Here is a 23,830-nt window from a genome sequence, read left to right on the forward strand (position 1 = left end):
CCTTTGGCTCTCCAGAAATTTTGGAGAATAGCTCCTATCTGCCTGAACCAGTAAAGTCAATGGCAAGGGATAAGGGAAATGGTGGTCCAAAACATCTAGAGACCAACATGATGCAGACCTCTGCCATAGGGATTAGCATATCCATGAGCAGTCAATGGGTGGAAATAATCAAAGAACACCCACAAGCTGTGTGTCCCTCCTCACATCCCGTCTCCCTCCTATCTGTGCTCAGATACAATAGTTCCAGCATACAGGTGTGTTTTAGCGCCACCTAACAGCCAGAATTTAAAATATATGACTTGGGGGAGCGGTGTGGCCTGGTTGGTAGCTAATGGCAGTGTAACCCCATAGCTCTGCAGCTCTGAGACGAGTTAACAGCTTTTTGCACCCTCTTAATGCCGTGATTTCCAGCCAAGCAGTTGGGATGTGAGTGTTGAATGTAAGACCTGCAAGAATCCCGCTCCATTGGGTCTGAGATGCCTGATATCGCCCCGAATTTGGAGTTGGTAACATTCTAGGACCGGACCCGCCGCAGCAGAGAAAAATGTCATCCGAAGGCTGTGGGTTACATCAGAACTTTGAATTGCTCGCAGCCGAGAGGGACTGAGGGGCAAGCAAAGCCGGTATCAGCACCCAGGGTCGAGGGCAACAACCCGGGTGGGAGAGCCTACGGCCCATGGAAAGGTGCGGGAGAGAGCCTATTGCATTCACGGCGGCTGTTGTGTGGGGGTCTAGTGTTTGGTGACGTGAGCGCCGTGACTGTGTCATGACGCTCACGTGCTTGTCTAATAAAAGGGGCTCTGCTGGCGCTGCGAGGGCAGAGCAGCAGAGCCCCAGGAAGCGGCAACTCGTGTCTGTGTCTGTGTATGTGTGTTTGGATGCGGGTTGTGGGCCTGCCACGTGGTCGTGGCCTTGGGTGCGGCGCGGCCCGAGTGCCCTCGGAGCCACGACCGCTGGAGTCTAGGGGTGGCACCCCCTCACTGTGTGGCCTGCGCACGGAGACACTGGATGCCATAGGGTGCTTCCCTACAAGAGATACGTCGGTTGCCCACCGACGTGCCTACGCTATCGGGCGATCCCGATAACATCCCTGTGCTGCCCCAGGGACCCGAGGCAGCCCCCAACAGCGGCGAGGTGCCTGAGCTGCGTGAAGCAGCGTCTCAGCAATGGGGGCAGGCAGCTCCTTCCTCATCCTCGCGGCCGTGAGCGCTGGGATCAACCCATCTGAGGAGCGTGGTGTCGGCGGGAGGCTGCCGGATAGGTGGCAGGCTCCGACCTGATCTACAGCAACCCGCAGCTGCAGGCACACAGTGTCAACTCCAGACAGCAGAACTTCAGAGCGCAGAGGTGAGGTGTCCCGCTCCGAAGATAAGGGGCAGGCCCATGAGCACCCGACATCTATACCTCCCAACGGGGCGCAGCAAGATGTGAGATCTGTTGGAGGGACTGGTCCAGCCCTGTTGAGGGCTACATTCTGATGAGCGTGCAGTCCTCGTAGCCAGGAGCATATTAATTGGGGAATAGCATGCTTGCAGGGGTGTGAGATGCAATGGCCCTGGTAGCTGGAGAGTACCTACAGGATTTACTAATATTGAGCCAAGAATAAATCTGCCGAGCTTGTCCCATTGCAGAGTTTTGAGCGACTGGCACAGCTGATATAGAGGGGCTGCCTGTTGCTATCTGTTATACGGTCTGTGTCTGCTCCTGGGCTGGTGGAACGGCCCTGTCCAGTGACTTTTCTATTTATCCAGAGTCAATCTGCAGTAAGCCTGCCCACCCCCCATACCCCCTGACCTGCAGGGAGGTGGCCCGGAGAATGATGCTTACCCAACAAGCGGTTGCTGCGGGTTTCTTTTTTGTTTTTATTTTTCATATACAATGTCATTGTGTTTGGTGCTATACAGTGGAGGGCTGGCACATAGAGGGATGTCCTTGTGTGTGGGAGCTGGGTTTGGTCCAGGCTGATGGAGGGTTCCCAAACTTTGAATAGGGGCTTGGAGGGATGGAGGCAATTCATCAGGGGGTTAGTAGTTTGCCTGCAGTATTACCATGACTGATGTGAAAATTGTTTCGAGAAAGCGGAAGAGTGTGCTTACGAAGCTGGTGTAACTTCGGCCTGACATTGCCCTGCTTCAGGAGACCCACCTTTTGCAGCGCGACTGGCCGAGGTTGATGTTTTGCTGGTTTCCCCATCAATATTTTGCCTCCTCGCCTTTGCAAAAAAGGGAGGTTGCAATTCTGATGACCAGATCTTTACATTTTGGGCAGGGGAAGGTTGTGAAAGATGCCTGGGGTAGGTACATTGGGCTGACTTTACGTATAGCGGGAAAGGATCTCACTGCAGTGTCTGTGTACGGACCTAATCAGTAGCAGGACCAGTTTTATACCAGACTATTCCCTCACATAGCACAATTCAAACGGGGTGAGTTAGTGGTAGGATGGGACTTTAATGTAGTATTGGATGCAGGAAGGGATGGGTCTCCTCCTGAAGCCCCGGCTGAAGCCTCTATGGCGGTGTCTCTTAAACAGGCTATGGCTGACATGCATTTGATTGGTGTGTGACAGCATCTTTACCCCGTCATCGTGACTATTCCCATTTCTCGCACGCCCACCGCACCTACTCCAGGATGGATTACTTTCTGGTATCTCACTCTTTACTTGCGAAGATCACAACAACAACCATAGAGATAGTACTGGTCTCTGACCACTCTTCCATCACCTTACAACTAGATTGTTGTGGCCTAAGAGGAAGATGGTCTACGGGGTGGAAACTGAATGATTCATTGTTGGCTGACCCAGTCGTATGCACCACTGTTTCGGACAGGATCACTCAGTATTTTCAAGAAAATCTCATGTGGGAGGTCTCAGTATCAGGGGTATTGGAGGCTTTTAAACCTACATTGAGGGGTGAGCTAATTAGCATAGCCTCAGCTCAGAAAAAGATTATTTCAGCCCAACAGGTTCGGGCCGCGGAACGAGTTCTAGTATGGGAAGCTCAATATAAGCGGGATGGGGCGAGTAAGACTTACAGGCAGCTCTAGGTAGTGAGGGTGGAGGTTAAGGCATTGTGGGCTGATACTATATCACACAAGCTGCTTCGAACAAAACATTTTTATTATAGTACATCTAATAAAGCGTCCCGAATTTTAGCCTATAAACTCCAGCCCTGGAATGCCAGCACCACAATTGGGGGTTTGCGGGATGAGAGGGGCACACTACACGGTGCTGAACCCAAAAAAATACTAAAATTGTCACAATAATACTGTGAATTGTTTGCGGCGGTCTCTCTTGATGGTCAGCAGCAAGAGGTATTTATCCAGGATACTCATCTTCCCCGCAAATCGGCTGACCATAACAACAGAGGAGATTGCTCAAGCCATTCACTCCCTTCTGGATAACAAGCTCCAGGCCCTGACGGGTTCACTGCCCTTTTAAAAAAAAATATTCTCTGGTGACCTCTCCCCTCGATTGGCCAACCTGTTCGTCTCTTTTGCCGAAACAAGGTCTATCACACCTACAATAGGGGAATCCATGATCACGTTACTCACCAAATCTTATAAAGATCCCACCTTATATTCCTCTTCCAGGCCGATAGCAGTCCTTAACTATGACCCCCGAATATACTGAAGAATCTTAGCCACACGGTTGGCGGTCATATTGCACAAACTATTTACGGCGGATCAGACTGGGTTTGTTCTGTGACTCGAAGCGTTCAATAATATATGATACATGATAGACGTCTCGGCCAGGGCACGGAAAGACAAGCGTGCAATGGCTCTGTTGTCAATCAACGCTGAGAAAGCGTTCAACCGCGTTGACTGGGCTTATCTGTCCAGGGTATTGGAGGGGTTTGGTTTTGGCCCGCAGTTTCTCAGATTGGTCCTCGCCAACTTTGTGCTTCCATCTATACGGATCAGAGTAAATGGGGTCCTTTCTGACCCAGTGAGTTTGCATAGGGGAACTCTTCACTCTCTTATTCGCTCTGTCAATGGAGCCTTTGGCCTGTTTAGTGCAGTCATCAGGGGATATTCGTGGGTTGGACGTAGCGGGTTATCAACACAAACTGGTGTTATATGCAGACGACCTCCTGTTTTACATGCAGGATTCCACAGTCACATTGTCTCGCTATTGGTAAAGTTTCACAAGGTCTTCGGCTTTCAAATTAAATTCACGAGATCGATGTTACTCTATATATCGGAACCACCGAAGGCAGTGAGATGCTTGAAGGCATCCTTCCCTTTCTCGTGGGCCCCACAGTCCCTGAAATACTTAGGGGTGAACTTAACTGCGCAATATACCGATCTGTACGCAACTAATATTTTGCCACTCTTTGACGGAGCCAAGTAAGACCTGGCATGGTGTGGGGACTCTTGGTTGGGGAAAATAACAGTGGTCAAGATGACCCTGTTGCTGCGCTTGGTTTATGGGTTCCAGGCCCTACCAGTCAGGATTCCCAGGGCGGTGCTCAAGGATTTGCAGTCACATGTGTTTCGATTTATATGGGCCAGGAGGTTTCCGAGAGTAGCGAGACACACATTAATGGCAGTTTAGGGCGCGGGGGGATTGGGGGTGCCAGACATTGAAAGCTACCTGTATGCAGCCCAACTGGCGCCGATCCTGCAAATTCAGGCAACAGCGGAAAATCCCAAGCGGTGGGTAACTATCGAGCTGGACACACTTGGAGGTCCCCTGCATTGTAGATGTTGGCATTCCTCGGGGAACCAGAAACGAGTGGAGCAACACCTTGTACTGGAATAAGGCAGTGCGTAGGTATTCCACAACTACATTCCCCTCATCTATGAAGGCCTACTTGGTTGAGGACAGGGATGGTTTTGGGTATTTGCAGTTTTCGCATTGCATGTCACGAACGAACATAGTGTCTCAAGGGAAGGGGGAAACAACTCACTAGATTTATTTATAGGCGATCCCCTGGCAGCCAGATTAATATCTCTTTTCAAGGTGCTAAATGCCACTAGGTTTAAACACCCTCATGGGTATATGGCTATCTGGGAAGAGGACATACGAGGGTCCATTGTTGACCTGGCCTGGTACAACATTTGGACAAGTGCAAACAGGACACCCCAAGCAGTGCATCTTAGGGAAAATAGCTTTAAGCAATTCAGATAGTATCTCACTCCAGAACGGTTACACAAGATGACCCCCAACCTCCCCCCTCAGTGTTGGAGGTGTGGAACATCTCCAAGCTCCTATTTTCACATGTGGAGGGATTGTCCCCAAATCCGGGTATTTTGTCAGGCAGTGGTCACTCAGATCAGGGAAATATGTGGGTTTGAGCTGGATATTGACCCTTTAGTTTTGATTCTGGGAAATGAAGACTCCCTCATGGCGGCAAGTCTTGTAATTGCAAAGGACTGGAAATCCCAGGTTGCACCGGACATGAAGGAGTGATGGCCATGAATGTGGTATGTGGCCGCTATATTCAAAATTGATGGGTATTGCGGGGGGAAATGGCCCAATTTCTAACTGGTACCCGCTCATAACTTTTTTGAATGACCACGATCACCCTAGCATCCACCATAAGCCGGACAATATGTTGTCTTTCTCATTGATGTGACCTGTGAAGCTGGATTTGGAGTCTGTACAGACGTATGCTCTATGTACTGTATTTTGCACCTGTTTTTATACTCACTATGGCGACCTTTGGATATGCATTATTTCAGTTTTATTTTGATTATGTTAAAATTGTGTAACAGTTTCCTACCTATGACATTATACTGTAGCAACAAAGCTTTTGAGGTTCTTATTGAGTCATGTGTGATAATAAGGCCTCAGAGCCTTTTCTTTGGCATGGTGGACACACATGATCAATGTTTCTGGTACAATGGTGAATATGTCTTAATAATACATTTTAAATTGCAAAAACAACAGAAATACATGGGACTACATTGCATCAACAGAAAATCCAAAGGCAATGAATGACACGGCTCATCTCTTGGTCCGTGCATGACTTACTGTCAGTAGAATTGTTAACATTCCCTCCGGTAGAAATGCAAAACATTATTATTTTAGAAACAAAATGTTTTCTGGCGTTCTAAGTAAACAAAGGTCTTTGATTTATCAAGTGCCTCCTTTATATTGCAAGTCAGTGTATATATTTCGCAGCAATCTTGATGTTTCAGTAAATTCGCATAATTATTTTTCAGAAATTTATCAGAAAAAATGTACGATGCAATTTGAAAAACGTTACTAAGTATGAAGCAAAGGTGATATCTAGCACCCAGTCTGTATCAATTATTCACGGCAACAGAGATCAAGGTACCACGTTCTCAGAACGGCATGCATACTTGAGACCAGTATTACGCTGTATAAACGTTTTATGTATTAACAGACTGTTATTAGAGCTTTAGAAATATAAATATATAGCCCAATACACCATCAACGTAAAATATTCTTGTATTTTTTTAAAATGTTTGTTATAGATTGTGAAAAGTCTTTCTTATTGCTGGTCATCATTTCGCAGTAATTAGTATCTTTTGTGGTGTACAATAAGTGTTGGTCTGTTTTGCAGGTGAAATCTGCTATATGTTTTATAAATGTAATTATCTGCTGTAAGCATTGGGGCTGATTAATGGTGTGGTGCAATTAAAATCCAACAGGTGGAAAATAATTAATTTAAAGTTTGCACCTTCTGGCATTCTACTGATGGGTAGCTGGTGGAATTTCCGCTGGTAGCCAAGCAGTCCATCATCGGCCATTCAGCAAGCTTTCCCACGAGAGAGTCACCCAATGCAAACTCTAAATGTAGTCTTTTTCCACTGGTGCAGTGTTCTTTCCTAAACCTTGAGGTAAAGGGTGACCCTCTCCACCAATCGGACACAGAGGCACCACTCACGTCTCAAAACACTTTCTGCTCTATATGCGCCATAAAAATGTCCAATAAATAAATAAACATTCAAGAGCAAGTGTGTGGAAGGACCCCATGTGTTGCGGCAGTAATGGCTGGTTTAGAACAAAGTTCAGCCATTCCTCTTTATTAAAGTGCTTTCATTCTGTGACATTGATTTCACCTCGAGTAGCGCCTCATTACCTCATTTACTTTTTTCTGTGTACTCTGTTTCCTAATCCAGAAACACGCTCGTCGATCTTCTTATCATTGAAAATGCCATGCCTCTGGGTTGTGGCCAGCAGATGTCAGTCTCAGATCCGCACCGCCTATGCTTATACTCCTCCTTGGGCGAGAACCACGTCAGTCCATCCGTGAACGGGCGGCGAAGATCTTTACATTCACCCACAAGGCGAGGGGTAACAATAAGTGGTCTTAGTCGAGGCTGCAGGGCAGGGATCGATGTTCAGAAGATTGGCGCTCCACGCCTGAAGAAGGAGAAGAAGAAAAAGAAGCATCGGAAGAGGGCATGCTTCCCGAGCGAGTCCTCTCATCGCCAGTCTTCTTCCTCCTAAAAATAAAAGAGCCACAGATCTAAGGGTTCCTCCGAGCGGCTGGCACAGGTGCCTTTTCCAAGCCAGTCTTCCACGCTTCCGGCCCTGGCACCTGTGGTGCAGGCAGCAGCGCCTTCAACTTAGTCTGCAGCGCTGATGGGCCCCACGTCGGCTTCCATGACCGGCAGGGTACCCTCAGAAGACAACTCCTGCACGCCTAAGGGCTTGTACCTGATCCAGAGGGAGAGCAAGGTCTCTCAACACAGCCAGGCCCTGCCCTTGGATGATGTGGCCACAGTGCTATTCGGCATCGTGGACTTTTCTGCTCTGTGGGAATACGTCCCACCACCCAGAGACGCCTTTATGTCTGAGTTGTATGACATCTACGATGAGGAGGGTAACCAGTTCCCTTTTGGGCTTGAACCCATGGGTTCTAGAGAGGCGAGGGACTTCCCAGAAGAATTTTATGGGGAGGGGAGGATGTGCTGGACCTGCAAGGAGCCAGTGGCCTATGGACCTCCCCTAACTTGGACATCTTACCAGCTCCCACTCCAGGTAAGCCTCAGGCAGCCTTCCAGCACCTAATGACTAAGATGACTGATAACCTGGGGCTGTATGCTCTGTCGAGGTCCAGAGTTCAATACAAACCTATGACATTCTGGACGATGCCCCAAAGAAGGAAACGCCGCTGCCCTTTAATGTGGTGGTGGAGGTCCTGGTATTAGAAGTGTGGGAAAATCCTGCATCTGTTTCAGCAGTGAACAGGGACCTGGCGAGAAAGCACATCCTGCTCCATCGGATCGAGCTTTCCTTGGCGCCCACGCTTCACCTGTAAGCCTGGTAGTTCAGGCTGCAACAGTGAGCCTGAAAACCTCTACCTTTCCATCCCTTCCACTGAACAGGGAGAGTAAGAGGTTTGACGTGTGGGGCAAGAGGATGTTTGCGTCAGGCAGTCCAGCACTGTGGGACATGAAGACCTCTTATGCCATGGCAAAATTCTCCTTTGTCCTCTGCTCGTCAGTAGACAGTGTGGTGGATTATGTCCCAGAGGGAGAAATGAGGGATGGGTTTCTGTCCTTGGTCTTGGACTTCAAGGAGGCGGCACGACAGATGCTGCAATCTGGACTGGACACTGCGGACTGCATGGGCAGGTCCATGGCCAATAGCACGGTGGTCATGTCCCATTCCTTGCTACATGAAGGTGTTGCAGCAACTGCTGTTGCTCCAGCCCTCCAGGGTGTTGAACTTCAGTGTCAGGCTTCATCACTCTTCACCAGTGGGAGGGAGGCTTTCCTTGTTCAGCACAGAATGTTCAGAGACCACGTCCGATGCTTGGGCCTTACAGGTCATCCCCAGGGTTATGGCCGCCTTTCTTTCCAGTCCCCAGTGGACACTGGTCCTATGGCCACCCCCTTGTCTCTGGATTCCATCCTCCTAGAGGAGGTTTGTCAGCTTCTGGCAAAAAGCACAATGAAACTGGTTCCATGCTCATATGGTTCCACGCCACCTATTTTCTAGTGCCAAACAAGGATAGAGGCTTGTGCCCCATTCTGGATCTGTAGCTTCTGAGCTTCCTCTAGCTTCAGGATGCCTACTTCTATATGCTGATTCATCTAAAGCACAGGAAGTACCTGATGTTCGAATTGGGCCAAAAGCATTACCAGTTCAAGGTCCTATCAATCAGTCTTTCGTCCGCACCCAGGGCTTTTACCAAACTGCTGACAGTGGTAGCATCTTGCCTGAGGAGTGAAGGCATCCATGTCTTTCCCTAACTCGTCGACTGGCTCATCCGAGCTTGCTCACCGGAGATGGTGTCGGAGCGTCTGCTCTGCACATGCACTCTATTGCACAGTTTGGGCTTTTCCTTGAACTTCAAAAAGTATCACATTCTGCTAGGCCAGTCTCTACATAGTCTTGGATAATAGCCTGAGCATGGCTTTCCAGCCAGAGGATCTAGTGGCGTACATCTTTTGGATGGTCAATGTCCTCCAATCACAGGAACAAGTCTGTGCCTCTGCTTTTGTGCACCTTCTTGGCCTCATGGCCTTGTGCATTCTAGTGGTGCCAGTGGCGAAGCGGCGCATGAGATCTCTTCAGTGGCTTCCCAGTTGCCAATTGTTGCAGTTCCAAGGCCACATGTTGGACCTTCTACAGGTCTCGGGCCAGTTGGCCCAGGGTCTCACGTTGTGGGCTGTGTGGGACAACTTGCTGAAGGGTGTGTTGTTTTGTCAACCTTGGCCCCAGGTGACAGTGGTCATGGACGCACCTCTGACTGACTGGGGCGCTCACCTGTCAGACCTGACAGTGAGCGGACTGTGGTCTCCCGCATAGTCTCTGGAACAAATCAACTTTTCTGGAGTTGAGGGCAATCAGGCTGGCTCTGGTCGCTTTCCTCTGCTCTGTGAAATGCAAGACTGTGCTGATTCTGATGGACAACACAGTGGCCATGCACTACCTCATCAAACAAGGTAGCATGGGGTCCTTGCCTCTGTCCAGAGAAGTAATGAGACTGAGGTTCTGGGCTCTGGAGAACAGTGTCTCTCTGATGGTGGCTCATCTGGTCGATAGCGAGAATGTCACAGAGGATGCCTTAAGCAGACAGACTCCGGCCTCCCATGAGTGGGAGCTCTGTCAGGAAGTTCTGGAGGAGATCTTCTCTTTTTGGGGGAACTCCTCAAGTGGACCTCTTCACTTCCAGTGCCAACAGGAATTACTTGTTCTTCTGCTTCATTGAATTTTCTCGCCAGAGACCTTTGGGGGATTCACTGACGGTTGAGTGGACTTTCAATCTCCTTTATGTGTTCGCGCAGATCCCTGTCATTCTGCTGATTCTCGGGATTGCGCCTGTCCGTAACCACAATGATCCTGATCACACCAGACTCGGCCCGGAGACCTGGTATTCAGAGTTACTGGACATGTCCATCTGCCCTCTCTGGTGCCTTCCGAGGAGAGTGGACTTGCTCCCCCAGTCGAAGTCCTCCATCCAAACCTCAGCAGCCTGAACCTTTATGCTTTGCTACTGAGAGGCTGAGATACAAGAATTAAGACTTGTCGGACAATGTCCTCGATGTGCTCCTTTCATGTCAGAGGTCCGCTTTAAAGTCAATTTATGCCTGCAGGTGGCGTACATTTTCGATTTGGTGCCAGGAGAGGGACTTGAATCCTGTATCCTTACCTCTGTCCCCTGTGCTGGATTTTCTACTTTCTTTGGCCCAAGCAGGCCTGCAGATTGGTCTGTGAAGGGTTACCTCACTGCTATTTCTGTGTTCAAGAGGTCCCCAGAACAGGACACCCTCTTCACAGTCCCCACTGTTATGCAGTTCTTGAGGGATTTGTGTAACCAGTTTCCTCCCGGCCAGTTTGCGGCGTTGGATTTAAATTAAGTTTTAACATTTCTTATGGGCGCTCCATTTGAGCCCCTTCATTCCTGTTCTCTTAGATTGCCCACCCTTAGGGTGATTTTCCTGATTGCCATCACTTCGCAAGAAAAGTGAGTGAGCTCCAGGCATTAGCTGTTCTACCTGCTTATTTTGTTTTTTCCAAAGAGAAGGTGATATTGAAAGTGAGGGCCTTCTTTCTCCCGAAGGTGGTCTCAGATTTCCATCCCGCTCAGAAACTCATCTTCCTGTGTTCTTTCCTCCGCCTCACCCTTCGAAGGCAGAGTAACAATACCATCGGCTGGGCTTGGTAACAGACCTGAAGTTGTATGTCTCTCGTACTAGAGATGCTAGGAAGGATGACCAGCTTTTCGTTGGTTACTCTGTTGTTTGTGCTGACAAGGCTGCGGCCAAATAGACCCTGTCCAGGTGGATCATTCTCTGCATTTCAGAATGCTGCGATCTGGCTGTAAAGGATGTGCCTGAGGGTCTCAGAGCTCATTCTACTAGAGGACTGGCTACCAATCTGACTTGCAGAGGGAAGTCCCTGTCCTGGACATTTCCCTGCCGGTTACGTGGGCATCACTGCACACGTTCGCTAAGCAATACTGCTTGGATTTCCTTGCGGGCCAGGATGCCTGTTTTGCTAGGGTAGTCCTCCAAAGTTTTCGGGTTTAGGTGTTGTCCTTGCTTCCTCCATCCTCCAGAGGTACATACAGCGTTGGGAGTCTATCATGGATCAGGAATCCATGGCACCAAAGAAGCCATTAGAAGAACAAATGACTTACTGCTCTGTAATGTTCTTTCTGATGGATGTTCCTGCCACAGATTCTGCATCGCACTCTCTACCTACCCCTCTTGTTGGAAGCTAGTACACCATCGATTCTATGGTCCCTCAGCTTCAGAGTGCTAGGTAAAAATGGTGGAACTGAGGTCATGGGGCGCTGTGCTGCTATATATGCTATCTTCAAAATAGCTGTCGCAGGTCGCGTAGAGACGTCGGATGGAACCACCGCGGAGCCGTGCTGTGCCGCCTGGCTGCAGAAAAGTTTCCAGAGAATAGCTATGCTGGGATAGGGCTATCATAGATGAGGAATCCATGACAAGAACATCCACCAGAAAGAACATTACCAAGAGTTAAGATTTATTTATTTATTCATTCAGATTTTTAAAGCGCACATCAGCCCGGGGACATCGTGCCGCTGTTTCAGATTAGGACATAAAGCTGGTTACAGAGAAAGGCATAGTGGTTACAAGGCATTTGCATTACAGGAGCATATTTTGGTTACATATACTAGCATTACAGACTTATATCGTTACAGTACAGCTGTGGGGATTATGTGAATAGTGTAGTTTTAAGGGATTTACGAAAGGAGTACAGAGAAGGTTCTGCTCTGAGTGAGTTGGGCAGTGTGTTCCGGAGCTTAGGTGCTATTTGGGGGAAACCAATCCCGCCGGCTTTGGCTCTTCTTATAGTGGGTATTTGGAGCTGGTTACCATGGTGGCTTCTTTTAGGGCAGAGGGAAGAATTCTTGGTTATGGTTTCTGATAGGTAGGATGGTGCTGTGAGATTGATGCATTTATGTGTGAGGGAGAGTATTTTAAAATTGATTCTTTCCTTGACTGGGAGCCAGTGTACGTTTCTTCTGGCCTGTGATAAATGGTCAAATTTGGGGATGTGCAGTGCGGAGAGCGTTATGTTGCGCTATTTGGAGCCTGTTTAAGTTTTTGGTTGACATGCCCGCCAGGAGGGCGTTGCAGTAGTCGAGTCTGGCTCCTATAGTAGCTCTGGCGACGGAGAGGCAGTTAGGAGAGATTAGGTAGGTTTTTATGGCATAAATGTGTTTGGTGGGGACTGCAGATGCGGAGGAGATGGCACTGACTTGTCTTGTCATTGAGAGTGTGGAGTCTAAGTAGACTCCTAGGGTCTTCACGGATGTGGAGACAGGTATGTTTGTATTGTCAATGGTGATATGTGAGTATTCGGGGCTCAGTTTGGTTAGAAATTCCTTGAGGGCTAGGATAATCATCTCAGTTTTATCGCTGTTTGAAAAGAACCATTAGTAGCCATCCAGATTTGTATGGTGTTATAGATCTTGAGGAGAGCTTCTGTGTCTTGGTCATAGTCTCTGGTGAGGGGGAGGAGGACTTGCATGTCGTCGGCATAGTTTGTGTAAGCTATGCCGAGTCCGTCCAATAAGTCAAAGAGAGGTTTGGTGAAGAGGTTATAGAGGGTAGGTGCGGTGCATGATCCTTGTGGGACTCCACAATTAATGGTGGGGGGGGCGTTGGCCCTACCTTCTATGAATGAGGTTATCCAGGTGGTTGCTTTGTGTGAAAAGTGTGCTGCATTGAGTAGGTGAGAGGTGAGGATGTCATGGTCTAGTAGGTCAAACGCTGCAGAGAGATCTAGCAGGAGTAGGAGGGCAGGTTTGCCTGTGTCCATTATTTTGGTGATTTGATTCTTTAAGTCTAGGAGGGTGGTTTCAGTCCCATGGTCCTTGCGGAAGCCTGATTGTCTTCTGCCTAAGATGGCATTAGTTTCCAAGTAGTGTTGGATTTGGTTATGGGCGGCTTTGTCTAAGATTTTGAGGAGGAAGGGGACGGTGGTGATGGAACAATAGTTATTGGGGGAGGTGGGGTCAAGGGAGGGTTTTTTAGAGCGGTAAACCTATGCTTCTTTTAGGCATTGTGGTATGATTCCAGATAAGAATGAGGCATTGATAAATGCTGTGATGATAGGGGTGAGTGACTCAGCTCATTCTTTGATAATGGTAGGTGGGCAGATATCCCCTTTGCAGGTGGAAGGTTTGATGTTTTTGAGAAGGTTGGAGACTTCCAGCTATGTGACTTTTCTGAAGGCGAAAAAGGGGTGTTTGTGGGTGAGGTTTGTGAGTGGAGGTGTGGGAGGATTGTTTTGGATAGGGAGAGCTTTACGCTGGGATACTATTTTTTTTGGAGCGTTTCAATTTTGTTGAGGAGGGCAGTCTGGATGCCTGTGCACCAAGCTTCGTCCTTAATGATTTCATCAGGGCTGGAAGCGGGAGTGGTAAGTTCTTTGAATATAGAGAATATTTCTCTTGATTTGGAGTTGGCTTTAGAGATTCTCTGGTTATAGGATTCCGATTTGGCTAGAAATATTGCTTTTTTGTAAGTCAATGAGATCTCTTTGAATTCGATGAGAGATGATTAGTTAGGCGCTGATTGCCACTTTGTTAGAGCTTTACGTTTCTTTATGCGGAGGGCTGGTAGCTCTTCTGTGACCCATGCATTAGAGTGCATAGATTTTTTCTCTTTTTTTATCTTCTAGAGGGGCAATTGACTCAATGGCTTGGGTGAGAGCATGGGCATAGGTGTTGGCGAGAGAGGTAGGGTCATGGTTGAATGGAGGTTTGCGTTCTAGGATATTAAGAAGAGGCGTGAGGTAGGTAGCAGTGAGTTTTTTGGAGCTTCTGACTTTAGCGGGCGGGGCCTGAATTAAGATTTTGTAAGTAGGAGTGGTGGGAATGGTGATTTGGATGTAGAAGTGGTCAGTCCAGGGGAGGGCTGAGATGTTGGTGATGGCAGATGAGCAATTGTGATCAGCTATCCAGTCAATGGACTGTCCTTTGCAGTGGGTCGGTGTTGTGATTTTGTGTTCAAACTCCATGTGTGAGAGTTCTTTGTCTAGGGAGGCGGCTGCCTTGTCCTTCGGGTGAGCCAAGGTTGCGGTCACCGAGAAGTAGGGGGAAGATCTTGGTGGTCTATAGGTGTTTATGATGTTTATGGTACAGTTAGGGGAGAGAGCTAGTTTGACGGTGAGAAGATCAGCATTGTTTTCCAACTGTTGATTACACGTTCTAATGGAGAGGGTGTTTTTGAAGATGAGGGCTACTCCTCCACCTTTAGAAGTGTTGCGCTTCTGTCTAAGGATGGTGTATACTTGGGGGAGGGCAAGGTGGACGGATGGGCTGGAGGCTTCATGAAGCCAGGTTTCGGATATGGCTAGTAGGTCTAATTTGTGGGAGGTAATGAGGTCATTGATCTCAATAGCATGGGCAGGGATAGAGCGGGCATTAATGAGTGCACATTTTAAATCTAAGTTAGCTGGTGGCGGAGTATGGGTGTTAGTGGTGAGAGAGGTGTTAGGTGCGTGTATGTGCCGGAGGGGTTGGTGTGTGATGGTGCGGAGTGTTGTGGGATGGGATGGTGGGGGTCAGGGAGGTATGTGTATGAGGATGGCGTGTGTGTGTGGGAACTGAGTCTGTGGTTCCTAAGGTATGTGGAGGGTGTGGTGCTGCGGTGAAAGAAGAGAGGCTTGGTGCGTGTTCTAAGTCTACAGAGCCTAAGGTGGAGAAGGGGCTGTCCGATCATATTGGTGGTGTGCCGGCTGTGTGAAGTGTGGAGGGCCGTCATTTGTTCTTCTAGGTGAAAGACATTGCTCTTGTTGTCCAGTGCTGCAGATCAGTCAACTGCTGCCAGTGCCCCATAAGGAATGATATGAAATGATAGGGCATGATGTGGGCATCATCCTATGTCCTGTGGCCCTCCAGCAGCCATTTTGGGGAGTGCACAACTGCTGTCCATGTTCCTGAACACCCGACAGACCTGAGTAATATCAGTTTATTTTGGAGGGTTTTTGAGGAGGAAGGCTGTTATTCAGATATTGAGGCTCATTTTAAATGGACAAAGCAGACCTGCACTCATTCTACAAGGTTATACTCCAGGAATTGGTCCCACACACTTGCTCTTTATATAGTACAAACACAATGGACCCCGCAGGTATGGTCCAAGTCTTCTTTACCTTCTTCACAGAAGGAAGGGGCCACCAACATTACATTTAAGACATTGGGGCTAGTTACGGGGTTGCCGGTATACCGGCAACCCTGTAACACCCTTACTGCTGCCTGATATCCCGGTGTCACTGGGATATCACAAGTGGCTGTAGCAAGGGTAAATCCCCATTTCTATGGAGTCCCATAGGACTCCATGGAATGGGGTCACTGAAGCACTGGCACCGTTGCTAATGGTGCCAGTGTTTCAGTGAGAGACATACCGGTAGGGGCCTGAAAACCCATGTCAGGCCTGGCGGGGGATCCGTGGCCCCTACCGACATTCTCTTTCTATGGTGGTCCTGAAAGGATGCCGGTGCGTTGCTACAAGCTTTGGACAACTCCATACCATGTGAAAGTAACCAGCGTCATCTTCCCGGCACCTGGGGCAGGAGGCAGCACCTGTCTGGGAAAAGAGCTTCAATCTGGCTGGGGTGTAGTGATACCTGTGACGCACTTTAAGTTCAAGGGAACATTATTTAAGTTAAAGCTTTGGCCATAGATGCTTCTCGAACTGGCGGGTGCTGTTTTGCACCCTTAATGAAAATGGGTTACATTCTTCACACAAGCTCTCTTTGATGCTAACGGATTTAAAAAAGAATGCACTTCACATATTTTTCTTTCACGAAACAGAGTATCAGGTGGGGAAGGAAAGGGGTATCAATGGCTCAGGGATAGGCTTCTCATTCTGGGCTTCTAAAGCAAAGCAAATTGGAATTAGATGGTGCCCTGAGGGAAGGTTACTGATAGTTAAAGACCATCAAGACAGAATGTCGTTAATACTCTGTGCACTTTGCTGAGCTGGACAAATTGTCCCTGTTTTCAGCAGGATCTCAGGTGCCTGAGAGCGACCCAAGGTGTGCCCAATCAACGCTGCAGATATATGGGATGGTGGACACATGGAGGGATGGGAAATCAGAATGGTAAGGGTTACGCTTTTTATTCCCCCTCTCATAGAAGTCACTCCTGCTAGCCTCTTACTGGAGGAGGGTTAGCAGTAAAAGTGATATGATTGTTCCTGTGATTTGGCCAGACCATGATATGGTGATCCTACAATTTGATCTCCTAGGAAAAGGGCAGTTTAAGTGTAGATGGCAGCATAATGACTTTCTACTGGGAGATCCATTGTTTAGAGATTCTCAAAGTGACATATTGGCACCATTATTAGGTTAGTGAAGGCGGGGATATTACCGTATTGATTGCCTGGTACGCTGCCAAGGGAACATTTAGGAAGTTGTTGTTGGCAGATGGGGCAAGGAAGGAAATGGATAGGCTGTTAAGGGGGACTTGCCTTATAGCAGAGGGAGATGAGGAGACAATGACCATGAATGGAATGATAAACCAAACCTCAAATCTATGCAAAATTGGTGTTATTTATAAGAAATTATGATTTTCTTAAACAGACATGTTATGGGAAAAGTGAAAAGGATGACTCCTTGCTGGTCTGAGATTACAGAAGCAGAGGGCAGACTGTTGGGGGGGGGCATTATTGGTTACTCCTAAACAAGAAAGAAGGGAGCCACTAGATATAGCTGAATGCTTTGCACAATGAAAGACAAGAGTGCAGCTGTACAAATCTGGATCTACCTAGATCTTTTGGGTTTGCACAAAATGTATTCATCTTTTTTCTTTATACATTTATTTCATTTTTCACAAATACATCAAGCAATTCTCAATGTAGAACACAAATATTTAAACAGTAAAAGAAAAAAGAACTTAAGTACAAATATTTCAAAATAATCCTATATTCGAACAAACAAACTATAAGCATAATGAAAATCCCCCCAAAAGACAAATCACAAAACGACATACACACCTACACATACATCACAAATACTCGACAATCTTCATCTTCAAAAAAATCACTCTTTACAGATTCAGGCTCTCTATTTATCCATACAACTCATTAAATGAACTCCAGAGCTCACGATATCTCCCTGTCTATCCAGTTCATAAATCTAGTCCTCTACCTGTGGACTTTTTCGCATATTCCAGACTTTCATAATTTGCTTAGCTTTCACCACCAATGACTTATCTATGCGGCAACTATTTATGTGAGCCGTAATACACCTGCCAATTTTTGACAGCAGTATCGCTGGTAGTGGTGAACGGAGAATGATATTAGCATAATTAAATCTAGCCTATATAAAACTTCATTCCAGTAATCACGCACCCTCACACATCGCCACAACATATGCAACAAGCTACCCACCTCTGAACCACAACCCCAATACAAAATATCATCCATCAACCCTAATTTATGCATGCACTGGTGTCCAGTACAAGCGTCCTATCTTCTGATGAATAAACCTCAAGTTTAAATCCAATTTTGATCTTTACCCATCCTTCAACACAAACTCCCAATGCTCAGATGAAATCTCACTCTGTAGATCCGTCTTCCATTCACAGCGCAACTTTTCCCAATGCTCAACAAATGCCGGAGCAATGGGCATCAGTTTTGGAAAGGTGGAAACGGTACGCAGTAGGTGTTAAAAATGTCAAATAAACCAGCCCTCTTCACAAGCGGAGACTGTAACATACATTAGGGCCTCATCACGAGTCTGGCGGTAACCCTTAAATGCGGTGGTAGCGCTATTACCGCCGCATTTAAGGGTCTGCCAGATCATGGCTTTGGCGGATTTCCCCCCAGCTGTGAGCTGGGGGGAAATCCGCTGCAAAATTGCTGATTTTCGGCGCGATTACCGCCGGTGGGAAATCCGCCGGCGGTAATAGCGCACATTTTCCCCATTGGGCTCAATGGGGAATGGGGAATTCCCGAATGGGCCCAATGGGGAATGGGCAATAACCCTTCCGCCAAACCCGTGATCCGGCGCTAATAGCGCCGGGGGGTTTGGCGGTAGGGCTATTAGCACCGGCGCTGATAGCGCCGGCGTTGCCACCCAACTCGTGATGAGGCCCATAGTCTGTTTGTCAGTTATTTCCGAAGCATCTTATATCTATCTTGTTCCTTCATCCCCAATTGAAATCTGCTTCTCAATGCTGTGAAACTGATCAACTTTTTATTCCTGAAAATATCACCAATTTTCATCACTCCTTTCTTAACCCAGCTTTGCCAATGTGAAGGTCGATTATCGAATATTTAATGCCGGATTAAGCCATAAAGAGGCCTCATAGTTCATCCACCAATCTTGTTCATTGTCTTTAAACCATGAGATTAACACTAAACGGCACACCTCAATAGATGGTAGGCTGTTGCATCCTCATGTTCTTTTTTTAAATGAATAAACATTATCCACAGAGTAGGGACGTATAAAGTCCCTCTCTAACTCCACCCAGTTTGAAGTAACACCTTCTACTGAACCAAAGTAACACGCTGATTATTTCAACATAAATCCTCTCCAATACTTTTCCAAATCAGAACAGCCAAACCCACCTTCATCTACACTTTATGTCAGAATGAATTTAGGAATCTGTTTTTTTCCCATTACCCTAAAGAAACCCCAGAAAGATCCTATGTATTCTCTGCACGTTTTTGTTCATAAATCTCAGAGGCAATGACTGAAAAAATGTAAAGTACTTTAGGGAGCAATGTCATTTTGATCACATTACCCTTGGGCCAAATGCCCAACTGCACATTTTCCCACCTCCTCAAATCTTTTAAGAGACCTTCAATTATTCTATCCACATTAAAATTACTACTGGAGACCAGTATCTAAGCGAGAGACGCTGATTCAAACCTGTGTTGCTCTGCGTTGTCTTGCTTCCAAGACAAACACGTTGCCCCTGAGCTATCCTCCCTGCCCAAACAGACAGACAAACTCATGCAGGGAGCATTCATGAAATTAGAGTGTGCAATAACACATTGGCACGTCCAAATGACAATTAAGGGCATACAGTCAGGTAACTCTCCAGGTCTGAATGGGTTACCAACCAATTTCTTAGGAGGTTCTGCAACATATTGGGCCAGGACAGTTGCGTAAACCCAATGTTTGGGGTCCCCCCTGCGAGCCATGTTTAGTGCCCCCCCCCCACTCTGGGCCGGCCTAGATTACCACGCTTGTGCAATACGCACAAATGTGCTGCTGCATGGGGTACGCTGCACACTGCACTAGGAGAAAGATACAAGTATGTGTTTTAATCCATTATACAGCCCACTTTCTGAGAAAAACTGGCTAACAGGCCAGAGCATTTGCAATTGTTTTGTAGGGTAACAGCAATTAAAATCCAATACATGCAAGTCATCAACAGTACAGAGGAACATGAATGCTTTGATTAATATAATGCTTTGCTATAAAAAATGCCATGCCACAATGAAAACTTTGCAACTAGCTGCACAATGTAGACCAGTCTAGACACTTAATAACCTATTACAGTAGAGCATGCCAGGCCACATTTAGACATACCTAGAATCGATGCACCAAAATGCCAGTTGAAGCAATAACACTTATCATGGTTATTTTATGACAGATGCACAGAAAAATATACAATGCCACTGTAAGAAACGGCCAGACTGACAGCACCCAAATGTCAGTTGTTGAGATTAGCATAATTCTTACGGTCATAAATTTATGTGCAATCTGCAATATCTATCTGCGTATAATTGAAAGTAACCATTTCTTATTTCATGTATTAACTGTTACTTTGATTCTGTTGTGTTCAATGTTAGATTACACATTCTTTAGTTACAATACAGCCAATGCAGCATTATGAGGTCACCAGTCTCGGAAGTGGAGTGTTATGTTTAGAAGGGTGTTCCAGAATGATGACAGTTCAGTTGGAGACTGGTGCCTTGTTAGTGCCTGCTGTCGCGTACTCTAGTCTTAATAAAAGTGTTATACATCTGCCAGCGTTGGATCTCATTTAACATCAGTCTAGGCAGATAATTACACTTAGCAGGACTGCTTTATCAGAGATGCCCAGTTTAAAAAAATAAAAAAAGCCAAACTAAGAAATTGCTAGACTGGCTGCACCAAAATGCCTCTCTAGCCACTGATAGCACATATCATGCCTGCTTACCCTGGACATGAATGACCATTACGATTTATCGCACAATCCGCATCCCACCCCACCCCCCACACATCCCCTGCCCCAACCCCCAAAATCAGCTTCTCGGCCCAGAATTACCTCCACATCCCGTTTCCTTGTCCCAGTGCTTACGTATGAGGCTCCTTGCCTCATAGGTAAGTACTGGGATGAGGAAGAGTGGGGCTAGGAGTAATGAAGATTACAGGTAACTAAGTCAGGCATTACCTCCATGTCCCTCTACCTCATCCCAGTACTTGTGTATGAGGCAAAGTGCCACATAGACAAGCACTGGGACGAGGAAGAATAGGGCTATGAGTAATGAAGGTTACCAATAAGTAACCAACGTACTAAACACAAGTAGTGGCGCAACACCATTGAGCTGTCTGGGCTTCTGCCCCAACCCCTGAAATGTTGGGCTATGTTGACAGGACCTGGTTGACCTACAGAGCCGTTGCCGAAAAGAACCGGACACAAGATGTTAAATGGCACCTGGGTTTTGCTGTTAACAAAGGCACAGCAATTACTAATGTAAAGCATTTCACTGTTAGTACCTGCGTTCAAATGCATAATTTTCTAGGCAATTGAAATCTTGATGTGGGTTTAGTACTGGCATGCCAGGGAATTGATTGGAATTGTAGAGAGGGGACAGGAGACCACGTATTCTCAAAGCAGTCCATAAATGGTTGCTTTCAGACTTAAAGGAGAGAGTTAACTGCTTGGAACATTGAAGCTGCACCAGAATAGTCTCATTAGAATGCATAAAGACGTTAGATGCCCCCACACAAATAGGTTTGCCCCCCCTCACCGCCCGTGAAGTCAACACCTCTCCCAACATTTGAAGGGTTAGTCCCCACCCCGAAATGTAGGGTGTGTTGTGCCGCTGAATACAAGCACACGCACCATTCACCATAGACAAACACACGCACACCCAGCCACCCATACATGTAAGTGAGTACCCTTTCACCATACAGGCACACCCAGGCAGCCACCCATACATTTAAGCGTGCACCCTTCACCATACAGGCACACACACCCAGGCAGCTACCCATACATTTAAGTGTGCACCCTTTCACCATACACTCACACAGGCAGCCACCTATACATCGAAGTGTGCACCCGTTCATCATTCAGACACACCTAGGCAGCCACCCATGCATGTAAGTGTGCACCCATTCACCATACACTCGACACGCACACCCAGATACCCATACATTTAATTGTGCACCCTTTCACCATAAACTCACACAGGCAGCCACCTATACATTTAAATGGGCACCCTTTCAACATACACTTATACACGCACACATAATGGGGTTGAGGGAAGCCATATTACTTCAAAAAGCAATGGTTTCTTTTTGAAGTCACTCAGACAGATCCTTAATGGAAGACATTTCTTTATGAAGGCAGAGTGACTTCAAAAAGAAACTATTTATTTTTGAAGTCATAAAGCTCTCCTACCCCATGACATGGAGGCCTCCAGCCTATAGGCTTCCATGTCATGGGGTGGGGTGAGCCCTCAGACTTCAGCCAATCGCATTTCTTTAAAGAGGGCGCAAGACCGAAGAGGTTGACCCCCGAAAACTACCTCAACCTCTACCTTCAAAAAGTTTCTTTTTGTAGTCACTCTGGCTTCATAAAGAAATTATGCCTGTGTGCGTGTACGGTGAAAGGGTGCACACTTAAATGTACAGGTGGCTGCCTAAGTGTGCCCGTATGGTGAAAGGGTTCACACTTAAATGTATGGATGGCTTGGTGTGTGTATGGTGAATGGTGTGTGTGCTTGTGTACATGGGCACAACAAAACCTACATTTCGGGGGACTAGCCCTTCAAATGTTGGGAGAGGCGCTAACTTCATGGGTGGTTGGGAGGGGAAAACCTATTTGTGTGCGGGCATCTAACTTCTTTACACATTTTAATGAGACTATTCTAGTGCAGCTTCAATGTTACAATCAGTTAACTCTCGCCTTTAAGTCTCATATTCCCTCTCTAGCCATCCAATCACTCCCCTGGCATTCAAGTACTAGACCCATATCACGATTTCAATTGCCTAAAAAATGTGGCATTTGAATGCAGGTACTAGCAGTGAAATGCTTTACGTTGGTAATTGCTGGGCCCTTATTGTTTATGTTTATGTTTATTCATTTATATTGCGCGCCGGACCCAAAAGTATGAGGGCGCAGGACCAGCAAGGTTATTCTCAGCTTGGTTACAGTGCTGTACAGTAATTTACAGTGTGTACATAGGTTGATACAGTTGCGATGGTTACAGTGATATACAGTTTACAGTTTACATATATACATATTTACATAATTAGCAGAGGTGAGTTCAGTTATTGGTCATTATTCTTTAACCACTGAATGTAGCTACACCTAAAGTGGGGGTAGGTTTGAGGTGTCCTAAGGGAGTGTGGTAAAAAGTTCCAGTGTTGGGCTGCTTTCACCTGGAAGCTATTGCCGCCCATTTTGGTTTGATTGAACCTGGGAACTGTAAGTAGGTTAGCATTGGTGGATCTGGTGGGCCTGTTAGGGGTGTGTATCTTTTCATTCTGTCGGCTAAGTAGCAGGGGCTGCATTATTGAGGCATTTGTATGTTAAGGAGGCTACTTTGAGCAGGATTTTGTCGGTGGTGGTAAGCCAGTTGTGAGTTCTCCTGATGTTAGAGATGTGTTCTCTCTTGGGGATGCTGAGCGCTGCTCTGAGAGCATTGTTTTGAAGGGTCTGGATGTTATTGGTTACCTGTTTGTTGGCTCCTACGTAAAGGGCGTTACAATAGTCCAGTTTTGATAGTACAAGGGCTCTGACTAGGGTAAGGCAGTTCTGTGTGGATAGGAAAGGTTTGGCTGCTCTTATGAGCTTACATGTGTAGGCTGTGGAAGTGGCCACGGAACTAACCTGTTTGTGGAAGGAGAGGGCAGAGTCTAGGTAGATTCCTAGAGTTTTCACTTCTTTGGCCACCTTGATGGGATTGCCGTCTATAATAAAGCTGGTGTAGTTGTGGTCCAGTTTATTTAGATTAGGGATGGATCCGAGGATGATGAGTTTGGTCTTGTCATCATTCAGGCATAGACTGTGGGAGGCCATCCATGCCTGGATGATGAGGTATACCTTGTTCACCAAGGCCAAATCCTTGTTGTAATCCTACCAACGGGATGAGGATCTGGGTATCATCGGCGTAATTAGTGTTGGTGATACCTAGACCGTCAAGATCATCAAACAGGGGCTCCGTGAACACGTTATACAGTGTGTGGGAGATGCATG

The 23,830-nt window shown here is 47.0% G+C and overlaps 1 protein-coding gene across 1 annotated transcript in view; it reads left to right on the forward strand.

The window, feature by feature from the left end:
* Positions 1–23,830, forward strand: part of LOC138526213 (ATP-binding cassette sub-family C member 5-like) — a 2,857,657-nt gene that overhangs the window by 1,694,070 nt on the left and 1,139,757 nt on the right. The window contains exon 15 of the mRNA XM_069636680.1: positions 6,165–6,276. Coding sequence (XP_069492781.1) covers positions 6,165–6,276 — 112 coding nt within the window. The remainder of the gene's footprint in view (positions 1–6,164; positions 6,277–23,830) is intronic.

This window comes from Ambystoma mexicanum, chromosome 7p, assembly GCF_040938575.1.
Source record: "Ambystoma mexicanum isolate Mex_15411 chromosome 7p, UKY_AmexF1_1, whole genome shotgun sequence".
Lineage (NCBI taxonomy): Eukaryota > Metazoa > Chordata > Amphibia > Caudata > Ambystomatidae > Ambystoma > Ambystoma mexicanum.